The sequence below is a fragment of the Peromyscus eremicus genome, chromosome 2, assembly GCF_949786415.1.
Source record: "Peromyscus eremicus chromosome 2, PerEre_H2_v1, whole genome shotgun sequence".
In the NCBI taxonomy this organism is placed as follows: Eukaryota; Metazoa; Chordata; class Mammalia; order Rodentia; family Cricetidae; genus Peromyscus; species Peromyscus eremicus.
The window spans coordinates 73,046,349-73,072,334 of NC_081417.1; the positions used below are offsets into that span (position 1 = coordinate 73,046,349).

General features: G+C 44.1%; 1 protein-coding gene across 2 annotated transcripts; it reads left to right on the forward strand.

Moving 5' to 3' along the window:
- The first annotated feature begins 13,333 nt into the window (after positions 1-13,333).
- Positions 13,334-20,984, forward strand: Tal2 (TAL bHLH transcription factor 2). Of its 2 annotated transcripts, XM_059255765.1 has the most exons (4): positions 13,334-13,393; positions 13,797-14,053; positions 14,617-14,700; positions 18,629-20,984. In XM_059255765.1, exon 4 carries the CDS (start codon positions 18,639-18,641, stop codon positions 18,948-18,950), a length of 312 nt encoding a protein of 103 aa, XP_059111748.1. In that variant the 5' UTR covers positions 13,334-13,393; positions 13,797-14,053; positions 14,617-14,700; positions 18,629-18,638; the 3' UTR covers positions 18,951-20,984. The 2 variants fall into 2 exon arrangements, with proteins under 2 accessions (XP_059111748.1, XP_059111749.1); XM_059255766.1 differs by lacking the exons at positions 13,334-13,393; positions 13,797-14,053 and having other exon boundaries at positions 14,083-14,700.
- Positions 20,985-25,986: the final 5,002 nt, after the last annotated feature.

The following is a 25,986-nucleotide window of genomic DNA, read 5'->3' on the forward strand; positions in this document are numbered from 1 at the left end:
GTCTATCTCAGCATCCAGGCTTCTGGGGTGAATGACCCCTGCTTTCTTTTCTCAGGGGGAGGCTGGGAACAGAACCAGAAAAAAGAGAAATTGTACCTAGAGATTTCCTGCCTGGCCCATAGTCAGGGCAAATCTCTCTCACCTGCCAGCCCCACAGCCCCTCAAACCCAACCAAGTAAACACAGAGACTTATATTGGTTACAAACTGTATGACCGTGGCAGGCTTCTTGCTAACTGTTCTTACAGCTTAAATTAATCCATTTCCATTAATCTATACCTTGCCACATGGCTTGTGGCTTACCAGCATCTTCACATGCTGTTTCTCATCATGGCGACTGGCAGTGTCTCTCTGACTCAGCCTTCCACTTCCCAGCTTTATTCTCCTCCTTGTCCTGCCTACACTTCCTGCCTGCTTATGGCCAATCAGTGTTTTATTTATTGACTAATCAGCAACACATTTGACATAAAAGACCATTCCACAGCACTTCCCCTTTTCTTTTTTTCAAAAAGGAAGGTTTTAACCTTAACAAAGTAAAATTACATATAATTTGGGAATTTGGGTGTAGCTTCTCTTACTACTTCCTGCTGGAGGGGGGTGCTATATCTTATGGGGACACAAAGAATATTTTAGAATTATGGAATAGTCCATGAGGGTGTATCGTTTGAGCCAGTTGCCTTCAAACCATTCTGGATGTTGGATCATCTGGGCCTTGGTGTCATCGGAGATCTTTCAGGGGGTCTTGGCTGGTCAAACCTGATGTATCTTAATCTTGAACAAATCCATAGCCTCTGGCTTTCTGTGGAAACAAAAGCAGAGTCTCCTTTCCAAAGCAACCTATCCTTATATCCAAATTTTGAAGTCAAGGTACCTTTAAAATATGCATATTGTTTAACTCAGTTTCCTTTACAATCAAATATCTCTCTGCAGTTAAGAATCCCAAAGACAACACAATCCAGATTCTCTGTGTAATATTCATCTCTATGTGGCTTATTTTTTTATACTACCTTTACTATCTCTTTAAAGACTTTATTTTAAAAAACTATTTATTTCTTTATATAACTGTATATATTCCTTTTTCTCTCTCTTTCAAGCCTACGTACATTTTTACACACATTGTAAACTATTACATCTGAATCTGTCTTATTGTGAATCTATTGCTTTAAACTGCAGCAGCTGTGGCTGCTGGCTCCGCCCACCTCAGCTTTCCAACATGGTGGTGGTATGCCTTCCACCAGCTCTGGGAGCTATCGTGGGTCTATGCTTTTAGCCAAGCAGCATGTAGACCAGAAACCACTTTTTTTGTTTTGTACCAGCAAAGGCCAAATCCACCACGCAGCTTAATGTGCCACTTGCAGAGGCCTCATTCCCGCCATACTGCAGGTCGAGCACGCACGATAGCTCAAATCAGCAGCTGCCGCTCATTTGAGAGAGACAATTAGGAAGCTGTTTTTAGCTCCATTTTAGAATCTTTTTTTCTCAGTTTTTAGGTGGAAACTCTTGCCACCACGTTGGACGCCATTTGTAGCTAGAGATTTCCTGCCTGGCCAACAGTCAGGACAAATCTCTCTCACCTGTCAGTCCCACAGCCGCTCAGACCTGACCAAGTAAACACAGAGACTTATATTGATTACAAACTGTATGGCCATGGCAGGCTTCTTGCTAACTGTTCTTACAGCTTAAATTAATCCATTTCCATTCATCTATACCTTGCCACATGGCTCGTGGCTTACCAGCATCTTCACATGCTGCTTGTCATCGTGGCAGCTGGCAGTGTCTCTCTGACTCAGCCTTCCACTTCCCAGCTTTATTCTCCTCCTTGTCCTGCCTACACTTCCTGCCTGCCTATGGCCAATCAGTGTTTTATTTATTGACTAATCAGCAACACATTTGACATAAAGACCATCCCACAGCAAGAAATAATACAGCTCGCAACCCCTGGGTGCCTCTTACCTCTACTCTGAGGGAGAGACCCCATACATCCCATCCTCTACCCCAATTCTCACATAACTTCTTATAGTAATGGTACAATTAGTTACTCTGCCCAATATTAAGTTTTACATAGAAAATTGTAAGTATAGGAAGAAAGAAAAAGGCAAAAAAAAATTGTAAAAGTATACAGTACATTTAATTTATACTATATGATTGTTATGAGCACACTTAAAATTCAGGTATTGAAGTCCCACCTTACCTTTCAGTATGCACAATATTATGAGATGTGGAAACAGAACCTTTTAATAGACAATTCAGGTACAATGGAGTTCGTATGTGCAAATCCTAATCCAGTGGCGACTGTGTCATTGTAAGAGAGAGTGGGACAAGAATGATTCATAAGGAGAGTACAGCGTGTGGACAGGAAGAGGGTGTCCGTCTACAAGCCTGGAAGAGGAACCTACAGAAGGAACTAACTTGCAACACCTTAATTTGGATTTCCAGCTCCAGTACACAGGAAATATCTACTGTTTAAGTCACCTAGTCAGTGTGGTCCTTTATCAGGGTCCTCACAATCTAATGCTGGAATCGAGACATTAGTGTTTGTGAAGGATGGACACTGATCATCCATGCAAAGCAAAACAACCCACATGAATGTGCTAAAGCTATCCTATGAAGGAGAGATAGCTTCTTCAGCCGAATGAAACCCAGCAACAATAAGACTAGCTGCTAGAGTGTTATTCTGATAAATGTAATATGAGACATCTACAATGTACACACAGACACAGACACAGACACACACACACACACACACACACACACACACACACACACACACATGGGTAGGGAGCATGCAAGTGGCCCTGGGCCCAATCTCCAGTAAGGGGGGAAAATAAAAAAAAATAATAATAACAAAAAACAAAACCTTTGCAAGGTTGTAACCTACAGTATAAAAGACCGAAGCAGAACCAAGCAAGGGCTGAGACAATAGCTCAGTGGGTAAGTGCTTGTGCTCCTAGGATGAGAGCTCCAATTTGGGTCCAAGGAGCGGCACAAAGCTGGGAAAGGCTAGCACTGGGAGCTGAAGCAGAGACAGGTGGGTCTAGGAACTTGGTGGGCCAGCCAGGCTAGTCAGTCAGCTCTGGGCTCAGTAAGAGATCTTGCCTTTAAAAATAAGAGAGAGAGCAGGAGAGGAAGACACCCACTGTCCGCTTCTGGTTTCTACATGCTGCTGCTGGACTAGTGGTGCACCCCCAACCCCAACACACACACACACACACACACACACACACACACACACACACAATTAAAAACAAAAACAGTAACCTAAAAACCTGCCTTCTAAGAACTGAGACAAGATTATTCCTTTAAATTTTATCCTGAAGGGTGCCTATACTACTGAGTTTAAAATACGTCTCAGAAAAACAATATGTACAGCATGCATTCCAAACAAGAACCATGGGGGCTGCGGAGATGCTCAGCGGTTAAGAACACTTGTTGCTCTTGCAGAGGAGGCAGGTTCCATTTCCAGCACCCACCTGGCAGTTCACAAGCATCTGTTGCTGAGATCGTAGACTAGAATCTCAAGTGGTGCTTAGCCAGGTGAGCGTTATTGGCTTAGATAAGGTCAGCCCTAGGAATATCCCACCAGTTCTAGCCACAAACAGGGGGTCCAAGTTCAAAATGACTCATGGCTAGATTGAGCAGGGAGGCTTGGATGGCTATCTTGCTCAAAAGCATAGAGGCAGGTTCTTGTCCAGAGGGTTTCTAGGAATTAGCACAGGCCTTTGAAAACTATTGTAGAAGTTAGTTGAATGGGGGCAAGAAAGCTGTTAGCAGGATTCAGGATTGTGAGAAGGATAGTTTTGAAAGGTAAGAGTAGAGTAACAAGGAAGCCCTGCAGTTCATTTTGGGCCCATGCATCACAGTGTAGCAATGTGAAGAGGAGGCTGGGGACCTGCTGCTTTCAGTTGGAGAGCAGACAGGGAAGGACTTATAAAGAGATGCCCAGTACAGAGTATAAATTATGTGTCTCAATCCTCATTCTCACCCCCTAAAACCTCACACTCATTAGTATTGGGGGTGGGTAGTTGAGACTAACCATCGACCTCACTTCTGCTGCTCTATGTGAGCCCTAGTAAATCAGGTGGAATAAATCCATCTTGTTTTCATTCATGCCCATTTCCCCCCAGCCGGGGAGTCTCCTGCCCCAACCAGAAAGCGCTCAAACACTTATCACAAGCAAATGGCACTGGGCCAACCTAGAATCCCTGCAAAAGGATAGAGACAGCGAGTGAGAGCTGAGCCAGGCTCAAGGCAGACCACTTCCATTAGTGTGAGTCTTCAAAATGGGTCTGAAACAGCAGCTAGTAAAGTTTATTTCAGGCCATTTGCAAAGCTGTCAAATCTTCACTGGTTAAAAAGACAGATACATGCTTGAGGAGGGCAGAAGTAGGCATTAATACCTGTTATGAAAGGCAGAGGTGAGAACCCTGGTGGGAAAGCAAGGTTTCTTTGTTGATCTGTTCTCTTTGTGGGTCTTTGCAGATCGGATTTAAAGTGACATCCTCTCATTTTCCTAAGAAGCTTCCTGGAAACCTTGGCTGGATTGAAGGATAAGGAGGTGCTGCTTTCATGGCCTGGTGTGTGTGTTTGGTTTGGGATTTGTCAGTCTGGAAAACCGGGGCCTCCTAGCAGCTTGTGCCTGGCAGCTTTCACCCACCTGCCTAAAACACAAGCCAGGGGGGCACAGAGGCCCCTCTCAGCTCAACCGGGCACCTCCACTCTTGGCCCCTGGAACTGTGGCCTTTATTTCAAGTCTGGTCCCCTGGGGACTGAGTGGGGAGTGAGGGCAGCTGATAAGCCTGGCACTATTGACTTTATGGGGAATATTCACTGTATTTACTTTCTACACCTAAGCTGCACTCTTATCAGCTGCCCACAGAGCTCTAAATCCTGTCCAGGGAACCAATTGATGAGTCATGTTCTTATACCAAGAGCAGCGAATAAAAAGGGGACAACATCCCACCCACACCTTTCTGCCCACCCCACCCCATCTTCCTTCATTTTCATCCCTGCTCTTGGGTTTATTGCTTGAAAAATAGAAGCATTCACTGTTCCACACCTACAGAGTTAAGGCCAAGCCAGTCTTGTCTTGAGAGTTTGGCAGGTAGCTGGGCACACCCAGGGCTGTGTGCCCCTCTAACTGGTAAACTATGGGGAAAATGCCCACTCACTTGAGCCAGTTACACGCCCCACTTTATGCTTCAGTAGTCGACATTTGCTCTGGACAGAAATACCCCCCAGGCCTCCACAGCAGGTGTCTTAGGGAGGACTTTCTGTGTGTGCATGTGGAAGTGCGGGTGTTGCCGAGGAGACGTCAGCCTGGGTCCTGGAGAGCAACTGTAATTGGTGAACAGCCTGATGGTCAGGAGAAGCTTCGCTCTCCTTGCTGGCATTGCCCTCCTGCTTCTTCCACACCCTGGTCATAGCAGCACTGAGCAGGGACAAGAAGACACTGCAGAATGCCCTCTGCAGACAATGAGAGCCATGTGCTTAGCTTTTCCTATCCCTAAAACAAAAGAACAAGTACTGGAGTCTAGCTGGTTTTTTGTTTTTTTTTTTGTTTTTTTTTTTTTTTAAAGACAGTTTTATGTAACCTAGTTTGGTTTCAAACTCCCTGTGTAGCCAAGGATAAATTTGGACTTTGGATTCTCCTGTCTCCACCCTGTTAGTATCGGGATTACAGGCCTATAGCACCACATCAAGTTTGTCACTGTGGAGTTGGAAGGCAGGGCTAGGCAAGCATTCTACTAGCTGAGCTGCATCCTCAGCCCTCATACCGTTTACTTCACATGCTTAGCACATCATAGCTCACTGAGTCTTCACAATAACTCATGAAGTTGATATTTACAATTTGCAATTAAGAAAACTGAGGCCGGGAGAGGAAGCATTCTGCCCGCTGTGTGAGCGTTAGTGGTTCAAATGTCAGTTGGTCTGCCTCTAAAGTCAAAGCTCTAGTCTTCTCAGCTACCACAGTAAGCTGCTTCCCATGTGCCATTCCTTAGTATCTTAAAGCAATGAGTATTTATTACTCCTATTTTATAGGGGACATCTTTGGAGGGTACTTCTACCTGTCTGGTGTGTATGTGGAACCCATCTAGTACTGGCTCTGTGTGTAGAGATGCTTTGAAGATGCTAGCGTCTCTTTTCTGTTCTAACTCAGAGAAGTCTAAAGGTAACAGTGAAACAACTAACCCCTTCATTGAGAGAGCAGACCAAAGCTCTCAGCTCTCTGCCTCTGCTCCCACACTCAGGCAGAGATGGGGGCCAGGTCAATGCTTTTTCCCTTCTGTGGCTTGGTTTGCTCTCTCACTTGCTTGCATCCATAGCTACCCTTCTTATTTGGGGGGTGTTGTCCTGAGGAAACAGAAAGAGGTCTGAAGATGGGAGCTAATCAATCAGAGTTGCACGGTACATTCTGTAAGTGGAGCAGCTCACACTAATGAGAGAGAACTTGCAGCCTCTGCCGACTCAACTGAGTTAGCTCTATGCCCAAGTTTTGTTTCTTTGAGTATACGTTTTGGAATTTCACTTAGTTAGGAATAATATTTTGTTTTGTCTACAATTATAATTTGTCTGGTAACCTGTACACACACACACACACACACACACACACACACACACGCACATACATGCACAAACACACAAATACATATATATATACATATATATGTGTGTTGTATATATACATATATGTTATATATATGCATATTATACATACACACACCACACACACTCATATAAATATTGGTTTGTTTGTTTGTTTGTTTGTGAGAGAACAGACTAATGAGAGAACTTGAGTGAAACACCTAGAGTGATACTGATGTTTAGGGTTAAGTAATGGGGCATTAAGTATTGGGATCTACTGAAGTTCACCATGTAGCAAGTGACAGAAACTGAGATTTATTGTGAAGAACTCAGCATGGACATGGGGGCTCCTTTGTAAAAGGGGTACAAGGATTTTAAATTTACCAAGAAAAGTTACACTGGGCGGTGGTGGAGCACACCTGTAATCCTAGCACTCAGGAGGCAGAGGCAGGCCTCTGTGTGGTTGAGGCCACCCTGGTCTACAGAGAGAGTTCCAGGACAACCAGGGCTATACAAAAAAAACCCTGTCTTGAAAAACAACAACCAAAAAAAGAAAGAAAGAAAGAAAGAAAGAAAGAAAGAAAGAAAGAAAGAAAGAAAGAAAAAAGAAAAAGAAAATGAAAGGTTTCCATGGCCAAGAGTTACACCAGACCAATAAATTAGCTGTAAAGAATGAACACAGATCCTGGGAGATGACTCAGTGGGTAAAATGTTAGGACAGGATTTCAGATCTGTCTGCCTTTCTGTACTCCCAACAATTTGAAGGTAGTTATGGGGTCATCAGAGCAAGCTGGCTAGGGAGACTAGCCATATGATCATCCCCTGGGCTCAATGAGAAACCTTGAGTGATTGAGGGTGACACCTAATGTCAACCTCACCTCCACATGCAAATATACACATACCATGCACCTACCCACACATGTGCACAAGCATGCATACACACACATGCACATCCCACACATACACATGAATTTTTTTAAGATTTATTTATTTATTATGTATAAAATATTCTGCCTCCACGTATACCTACACACCAGAAGAGGGCACCAGATCTCATTATAGATAGTGTGAGCCACCATGTGGTTGCTGGGAATTGAACTCAGGACCTCTGGAAGAGCCATCTCTCCAGCCCCCACATGAATTTTTTTTTCAATTTAAGTTAAAATGCATGGTTTAAGTTGGAAATAAAAACTTAAAAACAAGAGTTATAGCTTAAATTTAAAAGAAAATAGAATTTTTGACAGAAAGCTTGACAAAGGGTCATCTTTATCGTTTAGAGGTACATTTCTTTAAATCATCTGAACTCCTGTGCACCTTTAAACCCCAAAAGATGCTCATCAAAAGACTTATAAACCTAAAGCAAGTTGGGCTTAATGTTGCCTGCCTTTAACCCCAACTCTTGGGAACAAAAGTCAGGTAGATAGGCCTACCTGGTCTACATAGTGACTTACTGGCCACGGCTGCCTACTGAGAAGCTTCTGGAAAAACAAAAGCAACACTCCTACAAACACAAAAGAGAAAGAACAAATACAAGACAGAGAGGTTTCCACAAATCTACTAGGCTAAACCTTCCAAGAATATAAAGTAATGACCTAATGGAGGTACATAAAAGCAATAAAAGCATGGTAGCTTTCAAATAAGGAGTGTGTCTCCTCTTATAGTGACTAAGAAGCATTAAAAAAAAAATAGGTTATATGTTGTTCCAAAAAGAAAAGTTTCAAAAAACTATTTCAGAGCAAAAAAAAAAAAAAAAAAAAAAAAAAGACTGTGTACATTTTTGAGTACACCACAATAACATTAGAAACTAATAGCAAGCCATGGCCAATAACAGTAATAATACAATGAAGCTTTAAAAAAACACTTTCTAAAAAGGAAAAAATAACAGACTTAGAGGCTAATAGCAGCCAGAAGTCATTGCACACATCTATGACAGAGGCAAGATGATCATCTGTTCCAGGCCAGCATGGGCATCATAGCAAGACCTTGTCCCTAAAATTGAAATAAAATAAAAACTTAACCCTATTGATGACTCTTGGGTCAAAATTTATACGGCCAACTACCAAAACTTAAGAGCTAGAATACATAAAGAAAAATATCTGCCTAGCGGGATATGCTTGTAAGTTCTGTTACATATCAAGAACCAGCTAATTCATATGACAAATAAACACATGCACACTGTGTGGTTGGGAACAGGGATGAATAACTGACTGGATGCAGAGAAGTATGATGCTGATGCCTGGAAACTATGAATTGAGGATTGAGAGAGGGGTTTAGCATGCGGGGGGGGGGGGGGACGGGGGGGGGCGGTTATAGGAAAGGTTAACACTGGTTAAGGCTGATGCTTTACCTCTAGTCAAAATGACTGTGGTCACCCATACTTACCTGGTCTGGCAGAACCTCCAAGGACCCCTAATTTTTCCTGAACCTGACAACCCTGCATAGGGGACTAGAAGGCCAGTATACACAGGCTTCTCCAGGCAGATCAATTAAAGCAGCAGGACCAGAGAGCCTGAAAACACCAGGCTCTCCTAGGGACCTGTTCATCCCCCAGGCTTTCCCCAGGAGCTCTGCAGGTGCCATCTCTCTAGGGGGCAGCGAGAGCCATGAATAGTAAGCCTTTTAGCTCAAGCACATAGAGGCTTTTAGCTACCTAAACTTAATCCCCCAATAATCGGATTATGTAAATTCCTACTCCAACCTCTTCCACTGCAGGACCTAACCTCTAAATGCTATACACTGGGAGAATGGGATGGGAGCAGACCCATCACTCTGAAGAGCCACTGCTAGGGAACCGATGTACCCAAACGGCTTCCAAAAGCATAAAGCCAACAGTAACATTTAAGAAGATTCAAGAACAAAAGCCAACCCTCTTCCAGTATACTAACATACTTATGCTCCGAGTCTTTGTGCTTTGTCTGAGTGTCTGTCCACTTGCACAGATTTTATTTTATAGCTTGTTACACTTAACATCATCCACTGGATCCTGCCATCCAGTTGCCATAATTCTCTTTACAAATGAAAAATGTGCCATTGAGGAAATACATCACCTCACAAATGTTGGCTAAGGTGAAGGATAATGAGCTTTGGTGTGGCCTGTCAGAACTGTAACATAATCGGACAGAGTGGGAAAAGCATAGACACCCTAGGAACAATTTCTCTCCCACAGCACACTGAAAGAGCAGGGGACAGAAAGAGGAGCAGGCCACAGGTGCTTTCTGCAAATGTTAGGTTGTGTTTCTGGGCACTAATTGGCCAGCTCATCTTATTCTTCCCTCCACTGCGTCCTCAAGCTACAACCAGAATGAGTCTTCCAGTCCCAGCTGAAGTTACTGTTCCCATCTTTGCAGCTCACTGTTGTCTTCCTATCCTCTACCCTCCCCTCCAAGATTCCAGGCACCCAGGGCCCTGTCCTGGGTATTGTACTTTAGAAACCCTGCTTCTGGTCTCCTCCCCTGCCTACACTGTACCCATGCTCCACCTTCTAGACAACAACCTGGACATTTGGGAACCCTGAATTGCTTTACAATAGGCACCGAGCTCATTTTTAGTGTTGGTTCGGGGCTCTTTTCAAGTCTGTGGAGCAGAGTCCACCTAATACACAGGGCCCTTTACTGAAACAAATGGAGCTGTGGGTAGGAAAAAATAGAGAGGAAGGAATTAGGAGTCTCCGTTTTTCCTTTAAGGTCCTCAATTGCCCATGGGAGCCTTGCTTCAAGGCCTTGTCTAAATACCATCCCTCCCACACATAATGCCTGGTCATCCAGCCAGAATCTTTGACCTCTTGTCCTAACTAGAGTTTACCTCCTCTGCTCCTGAGGACTGTCAATCTTGTATTCAGTCTGTCATGTCCCCTTCACCTTTCTGACTCTACCCACATACCTGAGCTTTGTAATCCAGACAGTATCTTCTCCATTTCTAATAAAATTATGAGTTTACATAAGTGTAGGGTAAGGAGTCCTAGGTGTGACAATCAGCCTGAGGTCTCAGTGCCTCACAGCAGTGATCTCTCCTGTTGCATTAGGGCTGTGGATGGTTTGGGGTTTGCTCCATGGTACCCAGGCTGCAGGAGCAACCTCAAGCATGATTTTCTCACTGCTGCCTCAGCCCGCAGTCATCCCGCTGGAGCTTCTGCTCCATGGTCTGTGTCATATCGATTCACATTCCATTGGCTGATTTTTGCACATGACCAAGCCTGGCACTGAGAAGGGAAGTCTATTCTTTCCACCTATGCAGAGCTACTGGTCACATGACAGTGTTATGCCCAGATCTCCGGGACCCCCAAAAGACCACGACAGAGACCGAATCCCACATGTAAAAGCAAAGAGCCTTTATTTCAAGCTCTGGAGCTTGGTCCCTCTGTCTGTCCAACGCAGCAGTGAGAGCAGAGAGCCCTGAGCTCAGATGGGGCAGAGTTTTTATCATAGCAGAGGCTGGGGTGAGGGGATTCCCAGGGTCCAGGACCCTGACTGGCTGACAATTGTCTAGGGTTATCTGTAAAATAACAACAACAAATAAATAGGTGTGTGCTAGACTCAAGGACATCTGGCCACCTTATCTAATGGTTGGAATGTTTGGGATGTCAGGTACTTCCTCACCCCTGGGTAGACCCCTGGGTGGTATCACCTTAAGGCTTTTCCTGGATCTGGGTGTTGCCTGCCAGTAAGCCTGTCACAGAAGCTGTGTCTACGCCCCTAAGCCTGTAATGGCTGCTGTGTGGTCAAGCTATTTGGGGGCCCCTCCACAGACAGTGTTAGGGTTTATATAATTCTCTCATAGAGAAGGGAACTAGAATGCAGTTGTAACAATAATATAATCAACTACAACAAAAATCTATTAATACTATGGTATGTGTGCTTGTGATCCTAAATGCATCTTACAAATGAATAGACAAGAAATGTCAACCTGGATGAATACAACCTCAGAGTCATTTGCTCTTATTCACCAAGGTGCAATGCATTTATGAATTTATTGTCTCAAATCCTGGGACCTTCAGAGAGAGAAATACCTAGAGATTGATTTTTTAAGCATACACTAATCAAGCAACATTTGATGGACATCTATTCAATGTGGTACTGAGGGATATAGAAGAGATGTAAGACATGATAAATAGTAAGTTTACTAAGTGTGGTGAAGCGCTGAGAATACACCAGACAAAGGATGAAGTGTGTGGGTGCCTGTGCCTGTGCTCTGGTGTGTGTGTGTGTGTGTGTGTGTGTGTGTGTGTGTGTGTGTGTCTTTGTGTAGGCACAACTTAGTATGAAAAAGCTCTTAGGTGATGGGCTGATGAGAGGGCTAGGTGGGAAAAGACACTTGCTGCCAAATCTGAAGTTCCGAATTTGATCCCTGGAACCCACAGAGCTGAAGGAAAGAACTGCCTCCCTGGAGTTGTTCTCTGACCTCCCACATTCACCTCGGTGCACCCAAGGCAATAAATGCAGAAATATAATTTTTAAAATGTAAAGCTTTTCACCGGGAAGGTGGCATCTGAGTAAATAGTAAAGAATGTCAGTCCCTTGAGGGCAGGGGTTTGTGTCTCGTTTTGTGTGGAGTTACACTCTCCTCACCCACACAGGGCCTGAGCAGGGCATAAGCTTCAAGTACTGACCTGATGCACAGTAAAGGAAGGGAAGGGAAGGACTCCTAAGGACAGTCTGTGAGAAGCACTTTTAGGTAGAGGGATCTATGCAAAGGCTAGGAGGCAGGAGGGTGTCTGATGCGTTCCTGAAAGGACAAATCAGAGTCTCTGGAGAGGAATAAAGCCCAGGGAAAGAAGGGACAGGTTGATGAAAGAGACAGAGATCTCAGGGGCCAGAGATGGAGATCTCAGGGGCCAGAGATAGAGATCTGAGAGGCCAGAGGTAGAGATCTGAGGGGCCAGAGGTAGAGATCTGAGGGGCCAGAGATGGAGATCTTAGGGGCCAGAGATGGAGAACTCAGGGGCCAGAGGTAGAGATCTCAGGGGCCAGAGATGGAGATCTCAGGGGCCAGTTAAAGCCTGCAGCTCACATTCCTTCTGTTGTTTTAGTCTGTTGACAACGTCTCTCTCACTACATAGACCATGGTGGCCTCAAATGTCCCATCCCTTTGCCTTGGGATTGCAGATGTGTGCCACCGCACAGATTAATGCTTAATGGATGAATGAATGAAATGGAAAGCCACCAGAGAGTTTAGATTTCGGAAGTGACAGAGGTCTGACTGGTGTTTTCTCAGATCATCCTGGGAGATACAGGACAGGAAGGAAGTAAGAGTAGAGTCTCTCCATCCCCGAAATAACAACACCCTGTGTTGACTGACAGGAAAAACTAGACGGGACCCATAATAAATCCATCAATCTATTCAGTGTGGTGCTTTTAAACTTTGTTGTGCGCCTTCATTTCCTGGGGGCACTTGGTGAAATTGTAGGTCACAGGCTGCATCCCCCAAACTCATGTAGAGGGTCTGGAGCTGGGCATTGGGATCAAACTGCACCTGCGCTGGGATTTGAAGAAGCACTGGGTGAGTCAGTAAGAGCTCGAAGCTTTCAGATGCTTGTCCATAGGAGGAGGTTGGAAGCAGCACCCCCTCCCCGAAAGCCTTAGACAAAGGAGGGGCCCTCTTTCCTTCATTGCTCCTTGGCTGCTACACATGGGAGGGATGATGGGGCAAAACGGGGAGGGACTGGAGGGAGTCCTCGGCAGAAAGCCCCCCTCCCGCCGTCAGACAAAGGGCGGTGTCCTATAAAGGCTGCAGCCGAGGCTCAGCGTCCAGGCGAGGGCGCACACGGACAGCCGGCAGCCGCTGCGACAGCGCGGGCTCCCAGCTCCCGGCAAGAAGGTGCGTTGACTTAAGGGAGTGGGAGTGGGCAGGAGCAAGGGGGCCACCGAGCAGGCCACAGAGAACGGAGAGAGATGTGGCCACTCGGTAGCAGCCACTGAGGGGACTCTTTGGGTGACCCGGGAATTTTAAGAGGGGCAGTGGCAGTGGAGCGGCACTCGGGGAGAGGGTCTGGCCTCCTAAGGCGCGCGTGTTGTCCAAGCCGCTTTAGCTGGAACGCAGGGACAGTCCCCTCCACCCCAGAGCATCTCCAGGGTTCTTTATACCGCCGCCAGATCTCTCTTAGAGATCCTCCGACACTTGGCAGATGTGAAATTTCAACCCCTATATGCTTTCCCAGATTCCCGAAATAACGGGCGGGTTTGCTACGATGAGATAATAACTTTTTTTTTTTTTTTTAAAGAATCGGGAAGGGATAGCTGGGGAATGAAGAAGGTCCACAGACAAGCTGCAGATTGAGCAAAAAGAGCAGAGAAGTCAAGTGCGTGCAGGCTGCGAGGCCCCCGTGTAAAGTGCGCCTCAGCATGGACAGCCCATGAAAATGGTTGAAGGGGACCACCTTAGTCCGCTCCCCGACAGAGCGGTATCCAGTGTGCTCTGCTGACTCAAAGCGAAGCGTGGGGTTGCTTAAGAGAGACAACTTGCGTGATAGTATGCATAGTGAGTGCTAATATGTGAGTGTACGTGCATGTATGAGTGAGCGTCAAGTGTACACCTCAAACTCGCAGTGGCTGGGGAATGGGATGGGTTAAATAGATAGGTAAGAAACTTTCCTCGTACCGTTTACTTTTTAATTTTTTCCAACTGGTATAGAATAACTTTCTAAAAATTAACATAAAAGGTGTTCGATATTATTGTAACATTTTCAAATAAACTGTTGTAGTCATTTCCTTCCCTCGTCCCACACCGCCCGCTACCCTTATATCCCCACCCCCGACCTTGTAGCTTCCCCTGTGAAGTTTTGCTTGGTACTTTTTTATTAACGGAGCAGAACTGTACCTAGTGTTGGCTGTTAGACCATCCCTAATCCAGTTATTCAAAGGGCTGTTCGGCTTCCTTCTCAGGGGGCATCTGCACTTCCAAGAGACGGTTGTAGGAAGAGACAAATACACAGGATTGAGTTGCAGAAGAGAAACCTTAAGAACAAAAGACCTGTATGAGCCTGCAAGCCTGAGGTAACCCTGTAGCAGTGTGAGTTGCTGAGGCCTTTTGTGCCTTTCTAGCTGACCTGGGGTTTGTGTCCAGGAGCTGTGGGCACCCAAGAGCATCATCGGCTATTAGCAACAGCGGACACCTTCTCTAGGAGCGTAAGTCATTTTCTTCAGTAATGTGCTACCTTCACTGGTGACAATATAAAGAGGTTGTACACTCTATATTCACGGTGTATTTAACATGACATTTGTCCAGGAGCTCTCTATAGCATCCATGCCCTAGTGAGAGAAGTTGTCCAGGCAGGCCTTGAACTTAGAAAATTTTTTTGTATGTACGGGTATGTATATGTGTACAACTTGTATGCCTGGTGCCCAGAAGAAGGGGTTGGGTCCTCTGGAACTTGAGTTACAAACAATTATGAACTGCCATGTGGGTAGTGGGAATTGAACCCAGGTCCTCTGGATGAACAGCCAGCGCTTGTAACCACGGAGCCATCTTTCCAGCCCTTACAACTCATTCTTGAGTTTATAACCCCTACCTACCCAGGTGTGTGTGGCTAGAATTCAAAAGTTCTATGAACTTGAATAGGGAGATATTACATCTTTATTTTCTATTAACATTTATTCTAATGTAACATTTCCTTTAGGTGTAAAGTGCATTAATATCAACCATTTTTGATTCCCTTCTCAGAATAATTATTTTAAATGCATTAAATACATAGACACAGAAAAAAGCCAATAATATTTAGTAGCTGCTCAGATACTGTGATTTCAAATACAATACAGTAGTAAAGATTTATCCTAAGACAAGACAACAGTGATGAATTTGTCACCAGTGGAAGTCCTAGAGACTTGTATCTCACGTACCAAATGTTGCAAATATTTTGAAAAAAAAAAAGCCAAGTATCATTTCTTAGAAATTATGGTAATATGTGTAGTTTTTAATGTGTTAAAAATTAAGCAAATGCATTGCCATATTGCGTTTTTAATTTTAGTATTTTAATAACTACTAAGTATAACATTATTTTCTATGTCGCTGTGTTTTAACTTATGCATTTAAAATTTTGACATAGGAACCATTATATATTTGAAATCATTGTTCTGAGTAGACTGCAAACCCAGGCTTCCCTTGACCACCAAAAAGATTCATGGTACAAAACAGAAAAAGAAGAAGTTAATGAGCCCTAACCTAGTGGGAGTCCTCAGTCGTGACACTGATGCTTTGCCCTTATTTCAACGTGTATCCATGGCATCTGGTGCGGAATTTTTCCTCTTATTTTGCTCTGAAATCAAGATTAGTGGCAATCAGTCCTTGCAACTGGAAAAACACTAAATGCAATTTTCCTTTGATTTAAGAAGTATAGTGCAGCGATTTTCTAGTGGCCTCTATTTTGAGCTTTTCCAGTTTGTTAAGTTACTGATTTCTGTTTCCCCCATGGAGAAGGAGAGTAAAACACTCAAGGCTAAATCAGCAAGTAATTACCAAGCATCCCTCAGGCAGTAGGCTATATTTTAGAAGAGGTTTTTTTTTTCCCCTTTCCTTTCCTTTCCTTTCCTTTCCTTTCCTTTCCTTTCCTTTCCTTTCCTTTCCTTTTCTTTCTTTCTTTCTTTCTTTCTTTCTTTCTTTCTTTCTTTCTTTCTTTCTTTCTTTCTTTCTTTCTTTCTTTCTTAACTGACCCTTCTGTCTGTCTAATACAATAGGCTCCGGCCGTCTTAGAACAACACCACAATCAGTTTACCCTGCCTAATCTTCTTTGCTTCCAGCTTGAAAAGGACCCCCCCCCCCCAGGGGACTAGAGTTGACTTGGCAGTGAGCTAAACCCTCCTTTGATAAGACAACTTTGTCCTTCAGCCCTGGCCAACTTCAGTGTGAACAAAATCTAATAGTTTTCTTTCTGTCTTCAAGTCCCCTTGATCTGGGTTCAGGTAGAGTTTTCTGTTTCAGGGATAGCTGGGGTAAAGTTCTGGCAACATACTTTTATTGTAGGACCAAAGACCAAAAGATTCAGAAATGACTAGGGCTAGACACAAGAGAGTGGGGCAGTGTACATTTCTAAACAGGAAGAGACCTGGTCCACCCTTCTGTTTACAGGGAGGTGTGGTCTTCCTGGAAGCTTGCTCTAGCATGTAGGTGTGTTGTTTCTCTCCTTCTATAGAATCTATTTTCCTCCCTCAGGTAAACAAAAGGCAGCTTGCTCCTGAGGGTCCAGCAGCAGTACAATAAAGGCCATGTCCTGACTCAGGATGTAGTTCTGAACCCTCCTCAAGAGTCTGCCATAGGTTGAAAATACACATTGAAATTGTATTTGACATACCTAACCTATAGAAAATCATTAACTTAGACCAGCATACCTTAAACGGGCCCAGAACACTCACATTCACCTACAATGGGCACAATTTCCAATGCAAAGTCTATTTTTTAAGAAAGTGGGAAATGTCACATACAGTTTATTGAATACCTCGATCCACAAAACACTGGCAGCATAGTACTATGCACTCCAGCTTACTCCAGTGATGGTGTGGCTGACAGGGAGCTGCGGTTGATCCCAGGGTCTCCAGAGAGTATCATGCTATGCGACGAAGACTCATATAGTCAGGGTTAGGAGGAGGCTGGGTAGAGCTGATCCCTCCCTCGGTGCTAGACATTGAACCTTGGGCCTCCTTCATGCGTGCTAGGCAGGTGCTCTTGCCCAGGGGCCCAAACTCACTTGGTAGCTCAAGGAGGCCTTGATCTTGGAATCTTCTTGCCTCAACCTCCTAAGTAGCAATGAATGCAGGCCTGCATTGCCAGGCCTAGTTAGAGCAGCTCTTTAAGGAACGTAGAGAAATAGAGGGAGAGAATGTGTGGAGGGGATTCAAGAAAGAGGAAAGGGCATGAGGGAAAGGTAGAGTGAGGAATAGGTGTCACTCTTTGGAACAGGCAGAAGGCACTAGGTGCCCTGGGAAGCTGAGGCTGGAGCATGCTGCAAGTGACAGCAGTAAGCTGCAACACCAGGCTGCCTAGGGCGGGGCTTTCGCTTATTGCCAGTGTATCCTGAACGTTCCCAATAAAATGCACTAATCCAGGCCACCTGGGCAAAAAGGGGGTGCGTGCCTCCAGGAGTTAAAGATGGCAAAATGAGGTTTGGCGGTATTTGATGATACCTTTCCTAATGTGAAAAAGGTGAGCTATGGGAGTGCTAAGAAGCCTGGGTATCTGCTGTAGATCCATGCCACAGAGCACCCGCCGATGATCTTTTCATTCTTACCAGGCTGAACACCCCCATGTCTGTTTTCATAAATCTGGGTATCATAGCCCTTTCTCCCCCTGCTCACAGTCTTCCAAATGTGCTCCTGTGTGAACAATTCTCGCTACTGGAGATTGGAGCAAAACCCTCCAGCTAAGGTCAGCTAAAACAAGGAGAGCTGTCCCATTTTCTCCATTCAAAATGTCATTTTATTGAGGAAACCCCGGGGTGCAGCGTTTCTCTCTTTTTAAAAGCTCTTGACACACTGCACGTTCACACCCAACACTTCCTGGGATAAACGTGCACTCAATTCCACACTGTAGATGACTTTGATCAGCTGGGAGGGACGGGTTATAAAGGAAGTAGTGGGGTTGGAGATGTCACTTAGTTGGTGCGGCATGGCGAACTTGAGGCCCTGGGCTCAATCCCTAGCATGCATAAACCAAAAATGGTGGCACATGCCTGTAATCCTAGCATTCAGGAGGTGAAGTAAGAGGATCAGAAGTTCAAGGTTGTCCTTGGCTGCATAGTAAGTTTGATGGAAGCCGCGAATACGTGAGATCCAGCCTCAAAAGTGTGGGTGTGTTAGGGGAGAGCAAGGGAGGAACTAAATACAGTTTTGTAATGGTGACTTCAAAACAATCAGGGAGAAAAGGCTACAGGGTTCTTATTTTTGCCCTTTCCTCTGCCATTTTTTTTTTCTTCTTAAAAAAGACATTTCTAAAACACTCAAAATGGATTTCCTAACGTCTGAGTTGAGAAGCTCTAACATTGCAGGTTCTTGGCAGAACATGTGATAGTCACTGGGCCTCTTGCAATGTCTTGGCCACCAAATTCCCTTTTCTCTCCCATCTCAGGAACCTGGACATGACCAGAAAGATCTTCACAAACACCAGGGAGCGGTGGCGGCAGCAGAGCGTCAACAGCGCCTTCGCCAAGCTGAGGAAACTCATCCCCACTCACCCTCCAGACAAGAAGCTGAGCAAAAATGAAACGCTTCGCTTGGCAATGAGGTACATCAACTTCTTGGTCAAGGTCTTGGGAGAGCAAAGCCTACAGCAAACAGGAGTAGCTGCTCAGGGAAACATTCTGGGGTTCTTTCCCCAAGGGCCCCACCTGCCAGATGTGGATGAAAGAACTCTACTCAATGACCCTGGCCCAAGCCATGAGGCTCCCTAGGGTGGCTGTGCTGGTCAGCCCCCAGGGCAGTACTGGTTGCAGAGTCCTGTGGTTTCATGCTACGGAGAGGTATGATGCAGGAGGTGATTGGGACAGAAGCTGAGATCTGCAGAAGAACTTGAGGAATGTTGCTCTGACCTCATTACCTCAGAACTTCAGGCAGAACGACTTGTTCTATAAGTCTGCACGAGACCATTGCAAAAAAACAAAACAACCATCTTTTTAAAACTGCTATCTCACTCATGACTTCATTAATGATGATTTCCTTCTACTGGATCTCGGATGAATGAGCAAAGCTTGTTGCCCTCTGAATATATTTAAAAGTTTGCTTTGAAAAAGGAGACATGTTTATTGAGGGTACATACAAGAAATCTTAAAATTGATGAATGAAAAGGTAGCCACTGTGGAAACCAACACAGGAGAGGCGTGGGGCCATCTCTGGAGCCTTCGGAGCAGAGCAGTGAGGAATTATGTATGTGAAAGTCTCCATATCCTTCGACCTCTATAGAATCATGACCTTCTAACTTTAGTTGAACCTCTGAAACCAAATAGTGGATTGCATTCATACCAAGAAAAACCTCAGTAATTTAGGAGCTAGACTTCATAGTTTTCTTATTAAAAGTTAGCTAAAATGAGTGAACAGACCACTTAGATTGACACACTGGGTACTAAAACGTTTAATTCAGCCCACATTCCTGCTGACTTAAGTCCTGTACAATTCGATAATTATAAAAACCCAAATATTGCCATTTTCTGTTTTGTTGAGAGCAAACAATAGACATAAAGGACCAGATGCTAATGATGTCGTGCATTTAGCTTCACTTCCTGTCTCCCAGGGAGCATCAGCTGGGTCTTAAGCTGGAGGCAGGGGTGGAGCCCTATGGATGCTCCAGTCATCACCACACACCATTCTGGGCCTCGTGATACTTGGATTCAAAGATAAATCTGGTAGCTGAGCTCCAAATGCAGATGTCTATCTCTGGACATTTTATTTCCCCAGAGTTCTTTTGGCTTTATGATCTTCTGAATTACAGGTGGGAAATCTATGGATTGTGGTTATGAATTCCCAGTGTCTACACAACACAGGAATTTAAACTTCTTGTCTCTCTAGAAAGTATTCTAAAAAAACTGCATCATTAAGGTCGTTTTAGCCGATGCACTTGTAGAACAATGTGTTTCCCTCCAAATCCTTTATTTAACCTGCACTAGGTCAATTTCCCCACAGAAACAGCATAGCTTTTGGAGACCGGTAAGCACAGAGGCTGGCCGAGTCCTTCCTTCCACCCCAGATGTGTATATCATTCTCACCAGTCTGGGGAAGTTCAAGGCTGTCCCCAAATTGCCAGGCAGTGGGACATTTCAAAGTTTTTATGGTAGTTGTCAACTAAGTAACACTACCCTCTCATCTGGTACATTAAATAAAATACGTCTGACAGTGATTTTGTTATTACATAGGTTCTGTGAATATGAAGAAAGCACAGAGGCCCTCTGTCCCTAAATACAACATTTTTGTGCTCTACACAGAACGCATTCACTTTCCTGATTGTTGGAGCTCTTGTCTGTGCTTAACCGGGGCCTCCCACTGGAGTGCTTACAAGGACCCCAAAAAGATGTGAGGAGGTTGAGTTATCATTACAGTAAATGGGGGGAGGGCATACTTATCTAAAGAAGCCGGAGAGGAAATCCTTTCATAGATGAGTAAACCTCTACAATGTTATTATATGTGATGTACTCCTTACAATATTTGTTCAGCTTTAATTTTCTGTTTCAAGTTGAATTAGATTAACGTGACTATCAAACAAACACACAAAAAAACCCAAAACCAAAAAGCAACTGTAATCTCATGTAGTCCAAAACCAAGTCATGATGTGTGTGAGAATGGAAGCTAATTCAGAACTCCCTCTACAGTTTCCTTTGGTGGTCCTAGCCATAAGACTTCATAGTTCAAATGCGTTACCGTCTGCTGGGTGCTACTTCTGTTTACAGACCATTTGAGTCTAACAGAAGAGTTAAGCCAAATTTTCTATCTATGTTTCTCTGTTCCTTGAATTAAAGTGAGCATTTGGTCTGCGTTGGACAGTAACGGAAATGTGTAGAAACCATATTCAAGCAGGGCCTTGCTTTATATTGACTGTGTTACTCCATTTCACAGAGAAGAAAACAGGTCTGTCTCATGGGCCATCAGCTGAAACCTAGGACACAGATGCCAGTTTCCTGATCCTCTCTCTAGCCTGTTCATAGCGTTGATCAGTCACCGTGTGTTGAGATTGAAAAGGAACAAGCGCCTTATCATTATGTTAACCTTTCCCCAAAAGCATTTAGTGATCTTCTTATGTTTTTTTGTGATATGAAATTATCCTGCTCTGTAGAATGTGAGTAGCTGTGTTAACCAAAGATTTTTATCTGTTGATGTGTTTGGTGAGTTCTTAACCATTGATAATAATTTGCTATTTAACTGTTAACTTATTACAAATAAACTATTTAAGAAAATAATTGTCCTTTTATTTTTAGGTATAATTTCATAAACTTACTAAGCATATCCATCCCATCTCTCCACTTTCATGGTCACTGTCCTGATATGGAAGAAAACCCTTTCCATACTCATTGTCCTTAGTTTAGAGAAAAAATTAGCATCAACTGATGTCTCTCCCCTCTCCCCATGTCCTCACAGCAGCATGCTTTCTTCTTTCCCCCTCTCTTTTCTTTTCCTTTTCCCCCCTTTTAGACAGTTTTACCACATAAGATCCTGGTGGTCTTGAACTTATGATCCTTCTGTGTCAGCCTCGATTATGCTGGGATTACAGGCAGGTGCCACTACACCTGATTCATATGGCTTCCTAATTGTCCTCAAATCACAGCTGTGGTCAGATTGCTTCTGTGCTCCTGAACCCTCAGTTCATCTACCACACAGACAGACATTTCAAGAGCTAGGCCACCTGCAAACCTGGCCCCATCGTACCTTCTCCTCTTCCCACAAACCCTACACGTGTTACATGGGCAATAAAATGGCTTCACTCAATGATCCATTTTTCCTACGTCTTCCTTTAGCCTTGTGATTTCAATTGTTCGTTCCATTCTCATTCCTTCCACTTGCCTCTCCATCTGTATCAAATCTCAGACACTAAATCCTTCATGGTTGGTCTCAATATATAACCCCCTTCCACCCTCCATTCCTTCCCCTCACCCTTTTTGAGATGAGGACTCACTCTGTAGCTCAGGCTGACCTCAACCTCCTGGCCATCCTCCTTCCTCACCTCCCCAGCACTGGCACTGCAGGCTTGAGCCAACAAGCCCCTGGCTACGTACTCTTACACAACGTCCCCGAGTTCTGTTTGACCCACTCACTGTTTCCTCATCTCCCTCATCTGACTTACAACCTCTTTTCCTTTGCCTTTGTTATGGACACCTGTATATATCCTGTTCTTTCTGAAAAGCTGAAATCCATCCTTGAGTACAGGGATGGATTCTGATGTTTAATCCTTACTGTAGCCCTGCAACTCGCCTCTACTTCTAAAATGTGAAAATGATTCCAAGACTATCCATGTCAAGAATATGGTTGGCTTCCCCTGGGGTGGGGTGGGGGGAGACAAGACATTAAAATGAAGCTGCACAGGCTGTTTTTTCCCCCTCTGAGAAGCTCAGTCTAATGCTTCTCTTTAAAGTTTCCCATAATTACCATCCAAGAATACTCCTTATAGCACCTGCCTTGTGAATTTCATCACCTAAGAATGAATGGCTTGAGTTGGCCAAAATAAGTATTAAGTTATGCACGACTGGCATTGTCCTTAAAAGGCAGAAGATGAAAGAGGCTGGGGATAATGGTCAGCTTAACTGCTGACCTAGGCCAAAGGTTAGTCAAAAGTCACATCCTTCCCTAGAGAGGTCAATGATATGGAGGGATCTGAAAGGCCAATAGCAATGCAAAGTGAGGGATTTGCAGCAGGTGTTTCAAAAGGAATTCGAAGGCTAGAATGTCCTCCAGGGATCTCAGGAGGCCGGAGGTGGCAAGGCCTCCCCAGCCCAATGTCTTCTTCTTGTGCCCACTTGCTGCTTACTGGAGACAGTCACGCATGACTTCATTTTCTTATCTTATCTTCGCTAATGGTGTATCATAAAGAAGTTCTAAAGACACTAGATTTATACATAAGTTTCAGTTAGGTTCATAATTTACCAAGTAACATTTATTACAAGACTTTAGAAATTCCCACTCAAGAAATTTCCTTGGTAGACTATTAACGGTCATCATTAGAAAAGTATTGAAAATGTGGACTATAGTGAATGCAATCCCATTATTTGTTCTAAGTAATCACAGAAAGAAGTATATAAAGAATTAATCAGAATTCTGGTCAAAGAAGTATGTGCATGATCTTAGTGTCGTAAATCTCCAGAAGTCCTTGCTATACCACAAGTAAGACAAAAGGATATCTTCCATTCCAGAATTCACAACCTATACCACATAATGAGACCTTGTCTCTGGGAAAAATTCTTTTTCAAAGAACTATAGATATGAATATTTCAGAATTATATGTAAGGAACACGTGAGTATAATATTAAGAATAAGACTGACAAAGTTTTCACTCTCTGCCAGACACTGACCCTAAGAACTTCTAGTATATTGGCTTACCTAATTTTCATAATAATATTATATTTGCTAATGCAGCATTAATTGTATTCTATTAATTATATGTACTTCTTTTTGTGGTCCTGGGGAGTGAATCTGGGACCTTGGGCATATTTAGCAAGCATTCTACTACTGAGTCACATCCCCAGCCCTAATTACATGCATGTATTATATCAATATTATTGTTGCCATTTCACAAAATATCTAAGAATATATAACTGGGTTCACACTGCTGAATCAGAACGTTCCTCTGAGCTGTTTCTGCACAGAAGAATTGCATCATGTAAAGACAGGGTGACTTTTCACACTGTTTTATTTACATCCGAGTCTTACGTTCTTCTTGACTCTAACCATATCCATGTAACCTCATGGCCAGAGACACACTGTTAGGTAAATAAGCACCAAAGTCCTTAGGAAGAGGAAACTTCCTGTCCCAGAAGCACCGGGCAGTGGTTACCACCAATGAACCTCTGAAAGACAGCTGTACCAAATGTGATGCCATCAGTACCACAGGCAGCCCCACCATGGGCACCTATAGGCACCAGCGTGAGACGGTTTGGTGTTTTGTTTTTTTTTTCTAGTCCCTATCAACAGACCTGTTCTGCCTCATCTTGCCTTCCTGCTCTATAAGGGCAAGCAGGCCAGATCAGGCCACTTCAAACACTCATTATATTTCCCTTCCCCTTGGTGGCCCCTCATCTCTCCTGCTCTCCTGGTCTCAACTCTCTGGAGTTGGAGAGAAAGGAGGATAAGGCTTTGCACAAAATGTTCTTCTTCACCACATATAAGGTACATTCTTGCTCTCTGTAAGTCTTTGTGTTATTTTTTGTTAGCTAATCATGTACATGTGTTAGATTTGAAAAGACTAGCAAAGGAGTGGGAGAGATGGCCCAGTAGTTAAGAGTCCTTGCTAGGTCTTGCAGAGAACTCAGGTTCAGTTCCTCGGACCCACATGGCAGCTCACAGCCATCTGTAACTCTAGTTCCAGGGGCTCTGATGCCCGTTTCTGGTTTCTGTGGGCACCAGGCTTGCATGTAGTGTATATACATGCATGCAGGCAAACATCCTTACACATAAAATAAAAGGGAATAAACATTTTCTTTCTGCAAAAAAAGAAAACTTTCTTGTACACAGTCACATGACCACTGTGACCAGATTCTACTTTGGGGTAAACCGGAGTGCTATGTTGAAAGAACTTGCATCTACTCCAGAAGTCAGATGTTAACTCCAGTGTATTGTTTAATATTCCACTAAATAAATGTAGATCGAATTCTACCTTATGTGTGTATATGTATGTGCATATATGTTGTCTATGTGGCCTTGCGATGTCTTCTCCCTGCGCGCAGCATAGCTGCAAGAGTACAATTACACCAGAAACTTGGATGTGCGGACCCCCTTGAACTTCATCTTGGGACTGCACAGAGGGTGGATTTTGCAAGAGTTGTCAGCAGTGAGACAAGGTGCCTGGAAATTCCCTGGAAGGATGAGATATCTGTCACCTGAGTGGTGTGGTGTCTAAGCGATGCTGAGTTGGGGGAGCTCTTATCAGCGAAAGCTGGCAGCGCTGTCCTCTAACTCTTCATTGGCAGCAGTGAGTAACAGGAGAAGGTCAGAGGATCAGGTAGCTTAGATTCCCTTTAACACTCTAGCTAAAACTGTGGCGATCATACAAAACCTTTGAAGATATTTTTGAGGATCTATGTAGCTAGAGTTTTGCTGCCTGGCCCACAGTCAGGACAAATCTCTCTCACCTGCCAGTCCCACAGCCACTCAGACCCGACCAAGTAAACACAGAGACTTATATTGGTTACAAACTGTATGGCCGTGGCAGGCTTCTTGCTAACTGTTCTTATAGTTTAAATTAATCCATTTCCATTAATCTATACCTTGCCACATGGCTCGTGGCTTACCGGCATCTTCACATGCTGTTTCTCATCGTGGCAGCTGGCAGTGTCTCTCTGACTCAGCCTTCCACTTCCCAGCTTTATTCTCCTCCTTGCCCCGCCTATACTTCCTGCCTAGCCAACGGCCAATCAGTGTTTTATTGATTAATCAGCAACACATTTGCCATACATCCCACAGCAGATCTAATTCACTCGTAAGGTACAAAATTGTACCGAGTCTGGGAGATAGCTCAATGGTAGAGCACATGGTTCATGCTCTAAGTCAATTCCCAGCTCCTAAATAAATAAACAAAAAACCCATTCCACTTACTTTATCCATCCATCTTACTTCTTCTACCCACTTTTATCAGTGGGTATATGCAATAAAACTGTGTATTCTTTTTTCTTCCTCCTTCTTAATCTCTTAATACTGTATCCCGAAGACTTGCAAATCATACAGCACTTTCACGGAGACTAAAGAGCTTCCATCTTGCCTGCCTGTTTCTTACTCTTTCTTCTGGACAGGAGGCCC